This window comes from Takifugu flavidus, chromosome 14, assembly GCF_003711565.1.
Source record: "Takifugu flavidus isolate HTHZ2018 chromosome 14, ASM371156v2, whole genome shotgun sequence".
Taxonomy (NCBI): Eukaryota; Metazoa; Chordata; class Actinopteri; order Tetraodontiformes; family Tetraodontidae; genus Takifugu; species Takifugu flavidus.
The window spans coordinates 6,849,418-6,869,556 of record NC_079533.1 but is presented as its reverse complement, the minus strand read 5'-3'; the positions used below and the strand labels follow the sequence as shown (position 1 = coordinate 6,869,556).

Here is a 20,139-nt window from a genome sequence, read left to right as displayed (position 1 = left end):
CCGCTCCCGCTCCTCCTCCTCCTCCTCCTCCGCCTCCTCTCCGCATCATCCCTCGCTCCCTCTCTCGCCTCGCGCTGCTTGTGCCAGTCAGACAGACGGGAGAAGAGAAGGAGGCGCGCGCTTGTTTTGCAGCCACATGATTAAGCAGCATCAGAACCACCCGCAGGTAAGACGCGCAACCAAACGCGGCGCGTCCGCGTTTTTGCGGCGCAGCTTCTTAAACAAGTGTCTCTGTTTTGGTTTGGTCGCCTTTTCCTCGGTGCCGATGTGATTCTTTCCTGGGGGGAAAAATTAGAATTGATCGTTTAGCAACCTTGCGATGCAGAATTCGGGTTGTTGTTTTTGGTGCAATTTGTCGCCTCATATCTGAGAGGGGGGGGGGGGGGGATGAAAACAAAGTTGAGTGTCGGACGGTGGCGAGAGGGTCGGTGATGGATGGAGCAGGTCAGGTCTCTGTGGGTGATGTTAATGACCAGAAATAGATTATCCAGGCTTTGGAGCTGCTCTGGCTCTGATCCACTGGACTGGGGGGTGACAGCGAAGGCACGCATGCTGCGTTCAAACTAACATTCCTGTAATCGGGAAGTGTCCCGAACTTGTAATCCTCTTTTATTGTTTGTTTGGGTTTTTTTGGGGGGGAAGGGGGGTTAATAGCAGTACCATGATGTCAAATGTGATGTCCTGAATGGGTCACTGAACATTAGACATGGAGGAGGCTGCTTTGTGCTGCGGCCACACACTTAAAACACATCACCTGTGCCGCATGTGCTCGCCCCTGCAACAGCCCCCCCCCCCATGTCCTCGGCCTCACCTCTGGGTCTGTTGGGGGCAGGGAGGGGAAGGGAGGCAGGAACTGATGAATCAAACAAAGGTGAGCAGATTGAGCGGCTCGTCTTTCACGCTCGGGTGCCGCTCAACCAGGCCGTCCTTGAGGCCCGAGGCGTTCGGGTTCCTCCCGTTCCTCCTCTAACCTGCTTCCTGCTCTTAAACAGTCTGGAACTTTCATGGGCACCAAAAAAAAATGGATCTAAAAGTTCATTCTCCCCCAAACCTTTGCAATCCCACCCGTTGATGCAAGAGGTGCAGAGCTAAAAACAGAGCAGTGGCGTAGTGACGCACACACACACACACACACACACACACACACACACACACGCTACCGTGGCAGCCATTGCTGATGTGTGTGTTTGATTGATTCATCGCGTCTGACCTCAGCAACGTCTGAGCAGCAATCAATGCGACACATCTCTGCCAGGGTGATGTGGTGTGTGTGTGTGTGTGTGTGTGTGTGTGTGTGTGCGTGCTTGGGCTTCTGTGTGTGTGTGTTTATGCTCATATATGTAGGTGAGTGTGTGTCACAACCTTCAAGGTCATTTGATAGTGCAGAGGAGGAAAGAAGGATGATCAGTGCGGAGGGCGCCAGAGGAGGGTCAGAGCGCACTCACAGCCGGACAAAAACAGGCAAAGTACTGAGAGACCATCGTGTTGACTTGTGAGTGCGAAGCGCACGTGAGCGCGTGCATGAATGGTGGGTGAATGAACAGTCTCCACATCCACACCGACACACACGCTCACGCTGTCTTTTGTTTGGAAGGTGGCGACGAGATCGCTGTAGCTCCTCCTCCCCTGCAGTCACAGGCAGGACAGTGAGACACACACACACACACACACACACTCACACACACACTCACACACACACACACACTCACACACACACACACACACACACGCACACACTTGCTTTGTTGTGCACTTTGGCTTTGCTGATTAACAGTTGTTTTACTGAGAACGCTGCAGCCCTCATCACACGTGTGTGTGTCGTTATGTGGGGGCTAAATTTAACGCGACCTTAAAAAGTCGCACAAACCTTCGTGGCCTTTTTCATTTCTCATGGCCGACCTCCGAGCTGGACGTCTACTCCACTCGACTCCTCGTCGCACACATCGCCGCCGTCAGCGTCCTCTGCTCCCCGCTAACCTCTTGCTGATTCCTCCCTCCTCTACACGCCCCCCGAGGTGGAGCACGTGCACGCTCAGACGTGCAGGCACAGCCAGACCTCTCCAGCCCTGCTCATCCCGGCCATGTTTCCACCATGTTTCCGTCATCTCGTTTCTGTCTGCTTTACGTCGGAGGGGGAACGTTTACGTCTGCAGCAGCTTTGAATTTCAATTCTTCGCCTCCTCTTTGTCCCCCCCCACCACCACCACCACGTCCCCCAGCCACGCAAGAGTTAACGTTTTTCCCTGCGACAGGCGCGAGGGTGGTGGGTGGGCGGAGGGGCTCTGCTAATAACAATGCAGTGCCGGCAGCCAGCAGTGTGGACAGACGCAGCTTTTCCTCTGCCTTCACGCCGCCCTCCGTCTGCCTCTGTGTGTTTTATCTGCGAGACGCGGAGAATTACCAAAACACATGTCTGGCCTCCTTTTTTTGACGTGTCTCCCACTGATGCTCTTTTTTTCCTAATTATATTAATCTCCCTACCAGTTCCTCACCATTTGTTCATCCCCTTTTTTAATTTCCCACACATTTGTCTCCCATTTCTCTGCGTCAGCCACCCTCACCCCCCCTTTTTCATTTCTGAAGCTGCACGCCGCTGCAGGACCAGGCCGAGGAGAAGGAGCCTGTTAGATTTTCCTGAACTCCATCAGCAGCAAAGCAAAGGATGGTGCGGATCTTGTACACGCTTTTCCTTTTGAACGGTGCAAACATCCAACTCATTTCTTCATTTCACTTCAGCAGATACGTAATCCTCTTACTGGTTTTTGAGGTTTCCCATCTCCTTGGCTGCAGGTAGCAAACGCGGGGCGATTCTTATTAGGGCAGGAATCAGCTTTTATTGTAGATGATCTTATTTTGTCATTTGAGCTATGACCCAAGATCTTTGAGGAATCCTGTTACAGTTCCCCTTCCAATCCAGAATGAGTCCCTCTGGGCTCCCAAAAGAAAGAACTACGGAGGAGAGGGAGACAGAGAAGGGGGGATTGCTTGGCAGATGAAAATGGGATTGATCACATCTCCCCACTCTCATTAACTCCGTATTATCAAGGTAGAAGGAGGGAGGGACAGACGGGGGGTGTAAGTGAAAGGCACAGAAGAGGGGACTGGTGGAGACGACGCCGTATTGAGCATTTCTAGAGGCTATGCATCTGTCAGGGAAGCTTTGTTGCTATGAAGCAGATAAGTTGTGCCGATAGCCGTGAAGCGTGGAACAAAAGGACGTCAACTGTGCAGCACTCGCGCAGTTTAGTCAAATGATGGCGTGGAAATCGCGCCTATTGTGTCTGCTGAAAGAATGGAGCTTTTAGCTGATTCCGTTGCTATTCCTGTCTGTTTTGTTGCTGACAGAGATGGGAGGAGAAGGGCCGGATGAGCGATGCTCAGCTCTGCTCCGAACACCCTTTCACACTAAGCTGCAGCCTGCTGGGTGTTTGTCTCAGAGTGGAAGTGTGAGGGGACGCATATCATTTCAGAGGATGCTGTATCCAACACCTACTTCTTCCTGACTGCAGTTCTGTGGAGGGGAAACGTTCACGCCTTCACACTTCCAGAATTCCTCAACCAACCAGGACAACCCAGCCCTGGGAACGTGCACGAGGATGATGCCATTAGAGCTTAATTACATAGCTGCATTAGAGGACTCGTCTTCTGCTCTGTAGCATTGTAAATCCTGCCCCAAATCTAATTACGTCATGTTCTCCCGTTCTGGAATCATAAATTACAGTTGTGCACATGTCAGCACTCCGTCCATCTGCCCCCCCTCTGTCTCTCTCGCCTCTGTTTCGGTTAGAATTCGTATCTCTGCAGTGGCAAAGAAGAAGGTGCACGTGGAATGTGTGTGTGTGTGTGTGTGTGTGTGTGTGTGTGTGTGTGCGTGCGTGCGTGCGTGCGTGCGTGCGTGCGTGCGTGCGTGTGCGTGTGTGTTGTTGGGGGGGGGGGGGGGGTCCTCCTGGGACTCAAGAGCTATAAAACCTGTCTGCTATCTGGTGGGGGGAGGAGAGGAATAAAGCAAAGTGCCAGAGACAAATGGCTTCTGTAACAGCCACATAGGCCGCCGGAACGACAACAAAGACGGAGAGAAAGTGTGCGTGCACGTCGATAATGCGCGTCTGGGCAGCCTGTGTTGTAATGTGTAGGCGCCGTGTTTGCGTTGTGTTAAGGAGACATGATTTGTCTCCAGTTAGTTAAGCCACAGAAGGAAATTTTGGGAAAAAAAACCTTCATTTTCAAAGAGTCACAATAAGGTTTTCAGGTTTTTGCTCTCCTACGTGAGGCAACGTCGTCTCACCCGCTTTTTTTACCCCCATTCTTAGGTCCCTTAGAATTTATGTCGAATTTTACAGACATTTACAGAGTTTAATCAGACGATGCAGTAAAATCGTCTCTCTTTGGGTCTCCTCGCATCATCTTTTGTTCTCCTCCGTTGCCCAACTATTAACTTTCCTGCGGTTCCTCAGAGAGAAGCAGAGACTCTCTATTCAACCCCCAGGCTAATTATTATGAGATTTTCTATCTTCAGACCTTTGTGGAATGAAAATAGACCGTGTTGCCAGGTTCATTAACGAGAGCAATTAGCGCTCATCTGTTTATAATAAAGCATTTTCTATCTCTATCTCTCTTCGTTCTGCTTCTTTAAGCACAGCAACTATTCAAAGAAGCTGTAAAACTCAGACATTAAAGGTTCAGTTTACATAAACCTGTCCATTTTGTTAGACAACCACAGTTGCATCCTGATCTCAGATCTCCCACCTGCTGTCTGTCTGCGTCTTTCACCCACACAATGAAACAAACCCAAAAGGAAGCAGTGGAATAAGACAGTCGTGTCTCACATCCCATCATCCCGCCCTCACATCCCATCATCCCGCCCTGACCTCACCACGTAGACGTACCACGTATTTGATTACAGAGATATTGTGGGTATTTCGTACATCGGCTGCATTACAGAGTCAATATTGTGGAAACAATTCAGTTTTTTTCTTGCTACCAAGAATCTGAGTGACATTTGTCACAACCTTGCAGCATAATAACCGTTTATTACGTGAAAACAAATGCAAAATCCAAAGTCTTGGGGTGACACCGCGTGAAACCGAATTACATACTATGTAATAGAATATTAATTATCCCTCACTAATGATCCGTGAAGGATACTTAAAAACATCATTACCTCAGCTATCGTTTATCGTGGGGTGTATTAATCCTGCTTATTTATATTTGCATAGAATATCAATATATTGGCAGGGGTGAACTAATTGAATTTTCAGGGCATGCCCCCCCCCCCCCCCCCTTCCTTTTCCATGGCATTGCCATGACAACTGTAGCTGTACCTTTATTCTTGGGTTAGAGGGCCTATTCTCCTCCTTTGTCTCAACCTGTGGGGCCTCCCTGGGAGGCAGCTTAAACCACAAAACAACCATAATTTGATCCAGAATTCCTCTAAATGCATCATGTGACTTCTCCTTTCTGAATTCCCTTAAAACATTAAAACACACAGATCAGCGTATTTTACTCGTCGCGTTTATCAGGTCTCGGCATTGGCACGAAAAAAACTTGGTCCACTATCTGCAGGTGATCAAAGGTTTGTTTTCCACTGGCAGCTGTATAATTCATGTCCCAATCAAAGGAAACATCATATCAGCCTCTTGCTAACATTAGCCGCGTTTCATCCACGCAGTCATGTGATCTTGTTTACCTCCAGCATCTAAGAATATCTCCAGTAGTGGGGGGAATCCGTCAAAATTCCTCAAACGCGGGCGTTCGGGAACATCGGTGGATAGAGCTGCTTTGTAATGCCTTTCATCCTCACTATGGGTTTTTCTTCTTATTCAGCGTCAGACTGGTGTTCTTGTCCTTTGTCTGGTTGTGTTTGGGGGTTCCAGCAGAGCGCGAGGTGTGTGCGGTGATGTGGTCTTATTGTGGTTCAGCCGTCGTGAGTTTAGCGTTGGGCTTCTCAAGCCTGCTGTCTTCAGCTCTGCTGCATCGGTGCCAAAATCAATGTGCCACTCTCCATTTCTCTGTCTCACCTCCCCATCCCTTCGCTCTCCTTCCCTGCCCCCATCAATCCTGCAGACGCACGTCTCTAATTGTAGCGTTAATTAAGGGTAAATATTTGCGGCGTTTGCATGTGAGACACAGCCGGATATTTATCAGATTATCTACCACAATAACTGACATGAAGGTTGCGTAGATTACAGATATGTGCTTGTTCGACATGTTAGTTTTCTGAAAAATCCATGTGCCCGTACGTCTTTCAAGCCCTTCGATGTTCTCGGAACATTTGGTCGGACTTGCCAAAGGCAGCGAGAACTGGCATCCGAACAGATTCACTCTGTTTGCTGATGGAGAAGAGCACCTGCCTCCTCACCATGCACATGCAGTAACGGGGCGTGAGAAGCTCTATTGGAGCTCATGGAACCTGCCGAGGTTTTCAGTGCTGTGCTTTAAAAATACATATTTGATTGGAAGACTAGCATGAACATCTGTACGGAACATGTACCCGACTAGATTATTAATAAAGGGAAATTATTCTAGGTTGAATCTGGTTTAACTGCTTCTGGGCGTGTGTGAGCAAGTCCCACCATTGCTTTAATCAGCCATATGGCCCGGTTCTAGCGGGCCTGTTGAGAGAGCAGTGTTAACCCTCCTGTAGTGTTGAGAGCAGCACTATGGATTTAGCTCCCTCGGTTGGTGTGTTTACACAGCCTGTTACAACATCCATCAATCTTTTCTCAGCCGTTAATGCAACAAAAACACGCATATTGAAAAAAGTGCACACAGAGATGGTGGAGTAACAGAGAAATTGTCTTTTCGCTGTGTGACTCTTGGAGGGTGGAAAAAGGTGTCATTGTCATCTAGTTCTCACCTATTCATCTTTCTCTTTCCTCCCTTTTTGTCACTCATCCCCAGAGCGATTCCTCCAGGCAGCTGTCCTCCGATTTCTCTGGATCCCTTCGAGTAAACACAATTTGACATTTGCAGCTGTTCCTAATTTATGACTGTGTTTACACTCAGTAAAATGGTTTGAGCCATTAAGTTAAAGTTGTGTCGTCGTCGGTTGTTGTGTGGTGGTAAAAAGGGCAGAAGACTGCAGTTACATTTCTCTATGTCCTTCTTGTCTTCTAGGAAAGTCTGCTTGGACAGGTGCCGAGCTGTAGAGAAAAATGTGCCATGAGATAACCTTCCATCGCTCAAACAAATAAGCAGAAGATTGTCGGCGCGCAGAACTTTAGGAGGCCAGACAGAGGAAAAAAAGATACTTGGAAGTCCTTACATGGCCTCAGTACCCTGAAGGGGTTGTCTAGTGCATCAGAGGAATCAGGCCAACATGAGTATCTCAAGTGGTTTCCAGGAATTAAAGATTAGTGTTGAGAAAAGGGGAGAAAAGGTTGTAAACAAAACCCAGATTTGTTTTCCCCAGTCCGGGGATGATAATGCCAATCGACTGTCCTCCATTTCCAACCGAACGGGAAAAGCATTAGTCGAGGACACGGGGTACAACACAAGCTCCATCCCTCCTTTGGTCTCCCAGAGTGAATCCTCTGATAAGTTGTTGTTCTGGGGCTCTGAGCAGCAATGCATGGAGCCTGATGTCAGAGAGTTCAACCTTTTGGAGAGTCAGGAGATACATACATTTCTGAGGAGCGGGAGTCAGGATGGAGAGAATGAGGACGACGATGAAGGTGGGAGTCTAAGGGATGGAAAAGATGAGGGACCCATGTCCATATCCTCTAGCTCAACTGCCAGCTCTGTTTCTGTCGGCGTGAGGAGGAATGACAACGACAGCAACAGCGTGGAGGGCAGAATGGAGAGTAGCAGAGGGGTGCAGAAGAGGGCAGCTTATCGTAGTGCAGAAGATCTGGATACAGAGAGAACGGACACGAGGTCGGGCCGAGAAGGAGAGAGGGAGAAACGGAAGGGGGGATTAAAGGAGTCCAAATCAGAAACAAATGTGTTTGTCTCCAGTCTGTCAGCTGTTTCCCTCAGTGGGAGCCTGGCCAGTGCTCTGGATAATACCGGAGGGACACAGTCAGTCTACCCTGTGTCCAAGATCAAACCTTACGCTCCTACAGGCAGCTATACCTCAGCCCAGACCAGTAGACAGTCTGCCACTGTAGAAGCCACCCAGGGCTCCCCACAACCACTCCCACAGGAGAAACAACCTCAGATCCTTGCTCACACTCAGAGACCAGAGGGAAGTCAAGAAAGAAACAGACCATCTTTTGAAGCAGGACTGGGTCAAAGAAGGAAGACTGGATTTGAGGAGCGCCCTATACCACCAAGGCGGCAACAGCTCGTCAGACCACTCTGTCAGACAGAGATGGGAAGAGCACGGAGCTTGGAAGAGGCCAGTCCTCATCAAGTTGAGACAAGGCAACCCCCTCCCTTCAAATCTGCAGAGTCACACATGAATGGGTCTAACAAAAAAATTATGAAATCATCCTTACGGGAGCCTTCAGATTTGTCTGCCCTCTACCACTTCTCCGGAGTCTCAAAAGCCAGCCAGAAAGAAGTGCCAGCAGCTGAAAAACCACTGGGTCCAGGCCCAAGGTGTAACTCAAGTCCATCTGATCCCTCAGCAGGAGAGAAGAGACCACAAACCCAGTTCACCTACAGAAGGAATTGCTCCAGTCCCAACAGGACAGGCATTGACTCCAGGTGCTCTACTCCTCCGCACTCTCCTCTCAGGACACCCCAGGGTTCGCCACGCCGGCAGCCAACCATGTACCTCGTATCCAGGAATGTCTCTGGAGTGGGTAGACATGTGCCATCAGGTTACAGTCCTGCTGTACCCACATCAGCCCAGGGTAATGGCAACAGTAGCATTAGACCACCACTCAAAACCTGTATAAGCACAAGTGGAATCCCCAAAGCGCCTCCAACTAACCAGCAGAGCTTCACCCACACATCCAGCCCCAAAGAGAGCTCCCCATCCCCTAAACTCAAACCTAAAGGAGTTCGACCTAAAATCATCACTTGTGTCAGAAAGAATCCTCAGTTTACACCCCAGGCTTCCGATGGACCCTATCAGGTATCCTCTCTGCCAACCCGGCTCTCCGCACACGGTCACCAAACAGGAATGTGTCCTAAAGAAAACCCTAAAGAGCCACCCAAGCCTAGCTCCGAAACGAGAGGAACTCCAGTACTCAGTGCCTCCAACCTACTGTATGATAGGTACCGCCACGAGATGCAGGCCAATATTTTACCACCTGGAATCCTGAACAGGACCATCAGACCATCTGGCCACACACACACCGTTCCTCCTGCACACACACACAGCCACACAGCTCCTCCAAAACTGGGCAGCAAGGCAGACACCTTCTATGGAGCACCATCAGAGGTGAGTGTACATATGCATATATTTATATGATTATCTTTTATGATTACCTCAGCAAACAAGTCACTGTTTTTAAACCACTTAGCTGTAAGAAACTTACTTATCACAAAAAAAACAAAGCTCTGATTCGAAAGCTGTGGGGGAAAAAATTGACTTTGTCCCCCATCAGCCACTGAAGATTCTTGAAAAGGGGTTTGAGGACAAGCATTCGCCAAATTTTCCATACTGCTAAAATTAGGTCAATTGTAGTGGTGCCTATTAGAACCAGCATAAGAGAATCTTATTTGTTTCCACGTCACAGCCTCGTATCAATATTCACAATTCAATCATCTGTAATCGATCAGAGCTGTATATTTTGTTCTCTCTCTGCAACATCAGCAGAAAACCCCAGTAGATGGTGATGGATGTTTGATTTCAGGAAAGACTGTGGAGTTTGGAGAAGTTCAGCTTTTCACGCGAAAGAACAGAATAAATATCGTTGTGCACCTGCATGGATTTGTGCCGTAAGCTAACATTCATTAACCACCGTCTCGATTCCTAGGTGGGAAGATCATCCAGTTTCAAAGAGCGCACCAGTGAGGAACCACTGCAGACCCGAGGGGCCGCTCAGGGTGGGGGGAGTGGCAGTCTCCTGCGCTCCGGAAGAGGTCTGCGTCTCGGCCTCGGAGCTGTCACCAGGACAACGTTGGGGTCAGCCAATAAGGGCAGAGGGCCCAGTCAAGGTCTCAAGTCGACAGCGGTCTTTAGCCAGCCGGCCCAACCTGTCAGGCAGGCAACCTGTCAGAAAAACGAAGAGAACACAGGTAAAAGAAAAAGTTCATCATGTCGTCGTCGCCCAGCGCGACTTTTATTAGCATGATGGCGTCATTTCTAGCTGCAGTGTGTGGCTGAATTTGTGCATTTTGCATGTGTAATAGAAAAGAGATGTCTGTGCCCTTGTAGCACCGTCGCAGTGAGATGGAACTGCTCTACCCCGACACACACACACACACACACACACACACACACACACACACACACACACACACTTGGCATGAGATAAAGGCAGCTCATTAAAATGTGGTCTTTGAGATTAATTTTGGCTGATTTTCACTATTCTGATGGGATGCTCGGTGCTCCAGAAGGCTGCTGTCTACAAAACAACATCAATAAATAAAGAAATAAAACCCAACTCTGTCTTTCTCTGCACGCTCCGTGAATTCCTAATTCCGATGATTCAGACCCCATCACAGACAGCTGAGGTTGGGCTTGTGTTGCAGCTCAGATGGAACATTGAAGTATGAAATCCCCCCCCATCAACGCTGCTGGAAGGCTTTGCCGTTTGTCACTTCCATGAATATTTGATCTGTCCTCTCTCTCCCTGGGTGTGATAACCCAGGCCAAAAGAAAGTAAATCAAAAACGCGAGACATGCACATGTGCGCAGTCACATATACAAACTCCCATATTCACACCCCCTCACCGTGTTATGATGGCCAGGCCTCCTTATCATAATCCCTATTAATACATATGTATGCCGTCCCTGTGCCGCTCGGCCCTCTGGGAGCTACGGCCTTTTGAAGTGCTAAGCAATTAACTCTTAAGTGACGGCAGTCTCTTCGTGGTTGTATAGCGCCACACACAAATAAACACCAGTTAGGCTACATGCAGCACTGGTCAGGATTAAGTCTGTTCTGGCGTAATCAGCGCAAATAAAGGATTTCTGCTGTTTTTATTTCAGTCGGAAACACAGTACGAGCCATACATAGCGCTAGCATGACTTATTTTCGAATAATATTAACTTGTCTATCTCCGTTGTGCATATTAAATTAATCCAGCTGTATAGCTATTATTTGAGTTTAAATGTACTCACACACTAATTATGGCTGTGTAGATTTTACACTATCTGTTGTTATGGTAATGAGGAAGATCCACTTAAAGGAGACGACATTGGCATTAAGGCTCCCCTCACAATTAGCGAAGCGTCACTGGTGAACATTTACTCAATGCTCAGACAAGGGACAAAGCCAGGTTGTCTGAATCCACCACATGCTGTGAAATCACTGGGGGGATGGGGGGGGGTTAACATCAAAGACAACATTTCGATCTTATTTTGGTCACTTTCGTTGGGGAGGACAGGTGACCTGTAATCCCACCTCTCGCCCGGTGACTGCCGAGGATGCAGCACAAGTGCCCGTTCAGTCCACTTATCTCCTCCATCGTTCAGAGCACATAAATAGAGGAGAGCGGGCAGGATGGAAATGAGGGCATTTATCTATAATGACCATGACCTTTTGGCTCCAGAGGGGGGACGCTTCAGTGTAATGAACAGGCCACGCGGCATGAGGTGGGCATTGAGAATAGATGATAAGTGATGAGAGGGAATTGCAGGGCTGATGGTGCTTGGAGGGAAGTGGGAGAGGCAATACTCACTTTTGTTTCTCTCTGCCTGAGCTTGTTTTTCTCCTCTGGTAGCTTTGTCTCCAATGGAGGAGACAGCGGTGACAGAAGGGAAAGGCAAAATTAGGCTTCCCGCCTTATCTCTGCAGCCAGCAGGGTATTATTCTCCTCCGCTGCCCAGGGTCCAAACCTTGTGCTGGAAGCAGGAGCAGCAAAGATGGGTCTTCTCTGCAGGGTCTGGGGACTTTCCCATCATTTACTGCACAGATGTGTGTGTGCAGGCTGGGTTCTTCGTGCCTGAACATTTCTGTTTTGCTGTTGGAACCCTCATATCAGGAGGGGGGAGGCTTTGTTCCCCTTGCTAACAGTTGCCTCCAAACAGAACTTTGATTACCACTCTATCCTATCTGGACTCCTTCTCCCCTTCTCAATGAAAAACAGTCCTTTTATTTTGTCATTTTAACCCTTCTAGACTTTGTATTTTGTTCATAATTACAAACATCAGGTCGTGTATTATCCTGGAACACAGTGTTCCGGCATTAGACAAATTGGCAGCCTCGTTTCCAGTCAGCAAACCCGAGTCAAAAGGAGCATCTAGTCATGGTGGTTACATTTCTGGGCCGGACTGCAGTCAAACATGACACATTACACACCAAAAGCTTAAATGATGCAGGAGTTAGAGGGGAAATAACAAAGATCATGAAGCGTGTGGCATTCGGGTGGCGTGTGAGTAAGTTAATGAGTTAACAACAGATGATCTAGGATGTGTCCTGCTGTGGATTCACTGTCAGCTAAAGAAGCTCCAGGTGTACCCACAGTAATGAATAAATCCTCCTCTCACAGATGAGGTCTTCACCCACCATGCTGCTCCGGCTCCAGGGGCAGCAGCACCCACCCAGCCCCAGGTGGCACCTTCCCGGTCTCTGCTTCCCAAAGCTGCCAGCCAGTCGGGCCTGCGTCCTCCGGGCTTCACAAGTCGTGTTGCAGCAGGTCGCCTCGCGGCCTTCGGCTTCGTCCGGAGCTCCAGCGTGTCCTCCGTCACCTCGGCACACTCCGCCGACAGCACCCACAGCGACCCCTGCAGGACGGCCCACCGTGAGTTTCTTAATCTCAACTCTTCCTTTTTTTCGGAAGTGTACTTCAATTTGTTCATCCCAGTGGTGCAATTATCACCAGCACCGGTTTATTAGAAAACCTCTTTCATGAATTCATAATCAACCCCCCCCCTCCCACATTCATTATGGTGCATTCATTGTCTTTTCCTGAGCTCCACCCAGGTTCTTCCCGCTCCAGGTCAACACCAACAACAGGAAATGTGCATAAGGAATGTTTCCAACTCACGAACAATGTGGGTAGTGAAAGGATTCCCAGTGAGTTATGATTCAGGCTCAATTATTCTTTACATCAGTGAACGCGAACATTTAGGAAACATTTAAAAATTACCGATCGGTGTGATGCTAACCTGCACCTCCGGGATGTTCCCAGTCACGGGAAGCTGGAGGTTCACATCAAGTGGCGGATTCACCTTCAGCCGGTTGGGCTGGTTGGTTAGTTAGCTGCATGTGTCTGATGTGACCTACATAAGCAACGCTCGCTCTGCCTCTCCCAGTTACAGCTGACGTAGGCACCTCTGCTTTGGTGCACATCAGACCCCCTGTTATGTCATCGCTCATTCCCTCTTCTCCCCCTTTTACATCCATTTTTCCCATCCCTCCTTTCATTGGTTAAAAAGACGCTATGTAGGGCATCAGGCACCTTTCGGCTGCGGTAGTTTAGGAAAGAAAGCAGAGCGGTTGTTTTCCTGTAAGCTACAGCAGCTGAAAGGTGCTATAATGTTAGAGTTGATGTTAATGGTGTTATCATTTCGGGATTCTTGATTTCACCACTGAAAATGAAGCAGATGATATTTTTTTAATTTCGCTGAGGCCTGAGCGCTCTGCTCTAAATGGTGACTTGAATCTTATGCTAACACACAATCAGTCACATTCCAGCTGAGAATTCTCCTCAGCTAATCCGTTTATTTCCATTCCCAGTGAAAATGACTTCTGTTACACACATCCACAATAGCGTAGCGCTGCAGGACGCCGCCGCCACGAACGTTTTTAAGCCTCTCGGCTACGGTGGCGTTATGATGTCACTTACGTCAGAAAACTCGTGCACGAAATCAAACGGTGAGGAACATCATCAGAAAGTAAAATGCACGTATTTGAAAAGCAGAAGGCTTCCACGGAGAGTTGAAAGGGAATCAGCAATGGCAGACCCAGCGTGTGTGTGTGTGGTGTGTGTGTGTGTGTGTGTGTGTGTGTGTGTGTGTGTGTGTGTGTGTTTACTTCCTTTCTGTTTTGGACTTCTTGTGACCTTTAAGCCATGCTCAAACTGAACTCAACAACAGGAGGTCTTGTCTTCCCTCTCTCTCCCTCCCTCTCTCTTTCTCTCTCTCTCCCACCTCTCTCTCACCCCCTCTCACTCCCTCTCTCCCCCCTCTCCCCCCTCTCCCTCTCTCCCCCTCACTCCCTCCCTCTCCCCCCTCTCCCTCTCTCCCTCCCTCCCTCTCTCTCCCTCCCTCTCTCTTTCTCTCTCTCTCTCTCTCCCTCTCTCCCTCCCTCTCCCCCTCTCTCTCTCCCTCCCTCTCTCTTCTCTCTCTCCCTCCCTCTCTCCCTCTCTCCCCCTCACTCCCTCCCTCTCCCTCTCTCTCCCCCTCTCTCTCCCCCTCTCTCTCCCTCTCTCTCCCCTCTCCCCTCTCTCTCTCTCTCCCTCTCTCCCCCTCTCTCCCTCCCTCTCTCTCTCTCTTCCCCATCCCTCCATCTTCCCCATGTTTCTGACGTTCTTATCTGCCAAACTGACAGACAGAAACTGATTCTTCCTCCTTTCAGAACGTTTATTATTGGGACTTGACCAAAATGGGAAACGTTTTCTGTCTTTAATCTTTAATCTTGACACGAAGGACTTGACTCGTCTACCTTTCGTTGCTCAGCGAGGAACGCCGCCTCCATTAGAGCGCAGGGTGATGCAGACGGGGAATCATTAAGGAATAGAGCAGTGGGAGGAGAGGATTGGTGGGATCCAGTACAGTGGGTTAGAGGTGTGTCCCTGGAGTGTAAACGCCCCCTCTGTCCTACAGCTTGTCAACCAGCTGTGATCAATATGCAGCAATCTGCATGTATATTATGTGGAGGGCGAAGATTGAAGAGGAGGGATTATGGACGGGGGCCCCGGGGGAGCGCGGGGTGATCTGTAAATATCCACACTTGTATTTAGCATCACAGAGGGTCGGGACGGTCAATTTGGAAAAAACTGATGTTGGGATTTTAGAGCCGTGGAATCAATAAAGTGGTTTGTGAAATACTTAATCGGGCAGTTTGTGGCGTCAACAGATGCTGGATGGAGGCTCTACAACGTCTCCGCTTCCTTTCCAACCTTCCTCAAGTACAATTTCAATTGTACGGGCAACCAAGTACCCTCCAACCTACCCCCCTGGTGCAGGTGCTCCACCCACGGCACAGTCGGGAACTCGGGACAGCTACGTATCCCACGATGCATTTCACCTCAGCCAGCAGCAAACGCAGCAATTGCTGGAAGTGCGTACTTCAAAGTGTGCACTGTAGGCTGACAAGTGTGTGTCTGTGGACTGAGATACGGCACCAGTCCTGACATCCAGACGGATGTTTCGGGGACGGTGAATGTGATGGGAGACAGTTTTAAAGAGCGTTTCGAGGAATTTATGCGAAAGTGGCACCTGACAGCATCCAGCACGAAGCATTTGTGAAGCTGCCTTTATTCATCAGGACTCGCCACAACTGACCACAACCTGTCAGAAAGAGTGAGCAGGAATTTAGAACCTGGCCTGGAGTCTAAAGACCTCCAACATCTGCATTAAGACCGTTAAACTTCTGACTCTGCAAAAATACGTCAAGGGTTAAAAGTCCAGTCTCTCAGCTGGATTTAGAAAATCTCTGCATTTATCTGCAGTCTGTTGTCACAGTGTGGTCAGGTTCCACCTGAGGGAGCCACTCGAGTGGAGAACAGGCTCCCACACTGGCTTCTGGACCTCCGAGGACTAAATGGTTGAGGACCAGCACAGATTTCCGTCGTGCTGTTCTGCTCAGAACCTTCCAGACCGCTCAGGTTAGCAGGGACAGGCCTGTTTCCTGTCGTCAGGCTAATGCAGCAACAGACATTGGAGCAAACCCCAAGAGAACGACAATGTTTGGTGATCTTTCTTTCTGTTTTTTGGTCATTCTGAACGTCCTCTGTGAGCTGTGCTGCATTGGCAGGAAACGCAGGGAGGGAAGGAAACGAAGTGTGGCTGCACTGAGGGACCAGTGTGGGGAGGAGAGGGCCGTGGCTCCCACCGGCTCTGTGACTCATGCTAGCTCGCTGCGAGCAGATGGTTTCTATGGTGCATTCACAAGTGCGCACGCGCACAGACACACACAGATACACACACTCGAGCAGCAAATTAGATGGGGCAATTAGATACGGCTTCCGTTCTGTGGCTGAGGAGAGATTAAAAATATACGGCTGGGACTCACCGAGGCAGCAGCATGACGACGGGCTCGGCTACATGAGTGACCGATAAAGTCTAAACGTGCTTCTTGTCTAACATTTATGAGCTTAACTGCTTTATTAAGATCGAAACGCACATCAGCATCTAAAAAAGCTCAGATAAAGGTGTCGGGGACAGCATTAAAAAAGGGTTTTTCCTCACATATATAAATGTAAACATGTTCCATCTGCATGCTCCAGAACCAGGGACAACAGCCAGGGTTTATCCACAGCATATGTCACCCAGTCACACGGCCATTTGACCTCTGATCAGCGGCAGTGGGACGTCACTCAGGCTAAGAGGAGAAGATTCCCCCTGTCGTGTTGTTTGAGCGGAGCTGCACCTGTGATGGGATGTCTGGATCCTGACAGAGGTCAGAAGGCCTCTGCGTGCTGCTGTCAGCCTCTGACTTATCATCCGCGTCGCTCATTCCGCAGCCCCGGTCTTTGAGGGGCCATTATTTTGCACCTTATGTATGCAGCATTAACCTTGACTTTACACACACACACACGCAGACACTGATTTGTGTCGTCAGACCCTTTGGGTGTGAGGAAAGATAATTTATGCGCTCCAACTTCCACAAGGAAAATAATTCTAATTCACTTATTCCTTCATTTGCTGGGAGGAAACTGGTGTCAGCTGAAACCGTAACGTCTCTGGAGAGCGTTGCTGCTAGCTAGCGGAGGCGCACAGTATTCCCAGGACTCACCACCGACCAGCCTGTATACAAGGATGACTGGATACGAATGCAAATGTGTATCGGGTGAGAAAGCAAACTCTGACAAATTCAAAGTTTAAATGCTGCCTGAGACTTTGTCACTGACAGGTGACGAGAGACAGACATAATCCATCTTCAGACAGCTGACAAGACCAATGATACAGGCGCTTAGCCATTCAGACGGCAAGCGTGATTACACAGGCGGTCTTCTGCGGAACGACGCTGACTGAACCTGACGTCCGTCCGTGAGGACTTCCTGTCCAACTGAAAGGGCCTATTACAAGTTCAGTTTGATAAGGTTTACATTTCAACCACATTTGTCACCTAAAAATCCCAACTTAAAGTCTTCCACCTTCATATTTATTAGGATCACTTTTGCTAATCCCTTAGCAGCTACAACATTCAAAGACCAGCTACCTATTTAGGGCATCATTAGGGCTCCGTCCTGATACTTTCTGCCCTTTTCTGATGACCTCTGACCTGCTTCGAGCTTCTTCCTGCGGCTGTTTTTAAACGTTGAGTTCAGAACGTGGCGTATTTCCAAGCCGCTGCGTGTTTGGCCGAGCATTAGCTGGCGAGCTGGGACCGCCCGCCTCGCTCAAGCCCCCGGGGGCAGCAGGAGCGTTTCCTTCAGGTGCTGACAGGCACCGAACGGTTGCTACGGTGGTGCGAGCGACTTGCCATATGCAGACTGTGGAGAAACTGCCCAGCGCTGCTAACACTCCACTTTAAAAATCAGCTCTTTTTTTTTGCAAGCTTCTCCAATAAAATAGGTTCCTGCTGAGGCAGAAAAACCTGCTGTGTCTGGTTCTGAGCTGCTTCTTCTGCACGGTCCCATTTTAATATCGCTGCTATTTTTCCTCCATCATCTGCACGGCCTGAGTCCACGGCAGCCCTGTAATTGAATTCCCAATCTGTTTGCTTCATCGCGGCTCCACGCAGCCAGTCGTCCTGTCTTCCTCCTCTCCAACTGCCGCTCTGTTATCCATCACCGCTGACACTCGGTCAATTAGCGTTGCATTTCAGACCGATGTTGCCGGTAATGAGATTCATCCCTTTCCTCTTTGTCTCATGAGCTGCTGCATCCCTCATTTTTATCATTCCCATCATTCCTCTCTCTACCCAGAGTTGCCATTCACCCCCTCTCTGCGCTGTGCATGCTGGGATTTATTCCTAATTGACCCTTTGCCGCTGAAAACCCCTCTCTGCACTCAAACCCGAGTTGATTCGTGTCAACCTGTACAAGTCAAGCACCATTCCCATGATTTGGGGTTACAAAAGATGATTTAAAAGATAAATAAAAGTGAAAACGCCATCATTTAACCTGTAAACATCGAGTGATTAAGTGTGATTAGCACCTATTTTCCATTCATCGAAATTACCGTCAGACAGCATGTTGACAGCAACAATCTCAGATCATATCAGGATCATGTCAGGATGCAGAGCTCAGGCCCTTGGCTTGGTAACGAGGAGGAAACTCTATTAACAGCCTTGCTAATCAGCTCTGAGATCCATCTGGGATGAGTGAAGCCATGAATCACCAGTATAATAATGGGAAGCTATGAAGGTAAAGAGCTCGTGTTAGGCTCCACCGAATGCACGTCCTCTTGTCTATACTTCTGTGTGTGTGTGTGTGTGTGGTGTGTGTGTGTGTGTGTGTGTGTGTGTGTGCGCGTGCGTGCCAAGGCTCCTCTGAGTCCACACCCCCCCCTTTTTTTATTAACACAAGAAAATTAAGATAAACAAAACGTCTCTTTATCTCGTCACCTTTTCGGGTCTCTGAGGCAAAGACGCCCTGAGGAGCGACGCGTGGCTCAATCATCCGTCTAAGATTGTTTACAAACTTGTCCAAACGAGCAGCCGCAGACGAGCAGCCGCCGGGTCATTATTGATCGGGGTCGCTGCGATGAGCAGGATGTCCGCAGTACTTGAGACTGCGTAAACAGTTGTCGGGTATTGATTTAGCCAGGCTGAAGGACGGTTTGGTTCTGCTGGAGCACGAGGATGCGGACGCAGGAGGACCTGGAGCACGTGTACATTTCAGTCCATCAGATCAGACTGAGCCATAAGCACGATTCCACGCTGTGTTCCAGGTCTGAGCGGGAGCGAAGAGGCCCCACATCACAGAGTGACCACTGGACCACTGACGGACCACCAGAGAGGTCACAGCCTCCAGCCGCCCTCCACTCCAGCGCTGCCCCGGCGTTTCCTGCCTCCCCAGTCCAGAAACTCCCCCGGAGGTCAGTAAGAGTGCACGACATACAAACACAGGTAGGGCAGGATGCACACGTGCAGTCAGCGCTCCACAGCTGAGGATGATGAATCATTCATTCAGAAATGGACCACAAAAGACCCGATGAACGTCGGTGACACCAACTGGAGCACCCGACTGAACCCAGTCTTGGGTTGGGGGTTGTTGAACGGCATTGTGGGAAGTGGGTGTGGCTAGAACGCTGAAACCACGCAGTGCTGCTTTAACTCCTTTGGTGGCAGCGTTTTCTCACCATCACCATCAAACGTGAACGAAGAGCTTTTGAGTTATCGAAGTGGAAGTATGACAAATCCCAAAGCGGCGGTGGGCGTGCTTGCTGCTCCGCTCGGAGAACCGACTCCCGGCTGAGAACGCCTGTGAGGATGAGACGCCAGGAAAGTGTGTTGCGATGGATCTTCACACCAGTGTTTTCACACGTGGAAATTAACACCAGGAGCCTTCCAGCGTCACACAGCACTCGCTCACACTTACTGTACATCCTTGAACTGGCGAGTTATGGAGCAGAAGCACAGCCATCGACTCGCAGTAATTGTGAACCCAGTTTCAGAAATCAAAAGGAAACATTATTAATATTTTCTTCAGCTGAACCTGAACAGAGTGGCGCTGTGAGGAAAGGTTGATTGTAAATCTCGTATAAAACACAGAGGAAAGGAGTGGATTCCAACTTATATCAGTACATCATTTTTTATCTGGGTCATGTATTTCCTGTTGTGATTGTCCACCTGAACACACACACCATCCCCACTCCCCAGAGACCATCAGGAAGCTCGCAGAAGAAGGACCAGACTCTATACATGGTGCTATACATAATGCACGGATAAAGAAAGCTCCAGTTTACTGTCACTGGGGCATGAGTACTAGTAGCGGAAGCTTTGGCTCACTAGATTTAGGTCATGT

The 20,139-nt window shown here is 49.2% G+C and overlaps 1 protein-coding gene across 3 annotated transcripts in view; it reads left to right on the top strand.

Annotated features, from left to right (window-relative positions):
* The first annotated feature begins 7 nt into the window (after nt 1-7).
* The window catches only part of mtus2a (microtubule associated tumor suppressor candidate 2a), a 28,295-nt gene continuing 8,163 nt past the window's right edge, over nt 8-20,139 (top strand). For 2 of the 3 annotated variants that reach the window (XM_057054859.1, XM_057054857.1), the window contains exons 1-5: nt 8-166; nt 7,117-9,331; nt 9,870-10,131; nt 12,550-12,801; nt 19,064-19,210. In XM_057054859.1, coding sequence (XP_056910839.1) covers nt 7,319-9,331; nt 9,870-10,131; nt 12,550-12,801; nt 19,064-19,210 — 2,674 coding nt within the window. In that variant the 5' untranslated portion in view covers nt 8-166; nt 7,117-7,318. Of the gene's footprint in view, nt 167-6,900; nt 6,949-7,116; nt 9,332-9,869; nt 10,132-12,549; nt 12,802-19,063; nt 19,211-20,139 lie in introns of all 3 variants that reach the window. The other variant, XM_057054858.1, reaches the window with a different exon arrangement.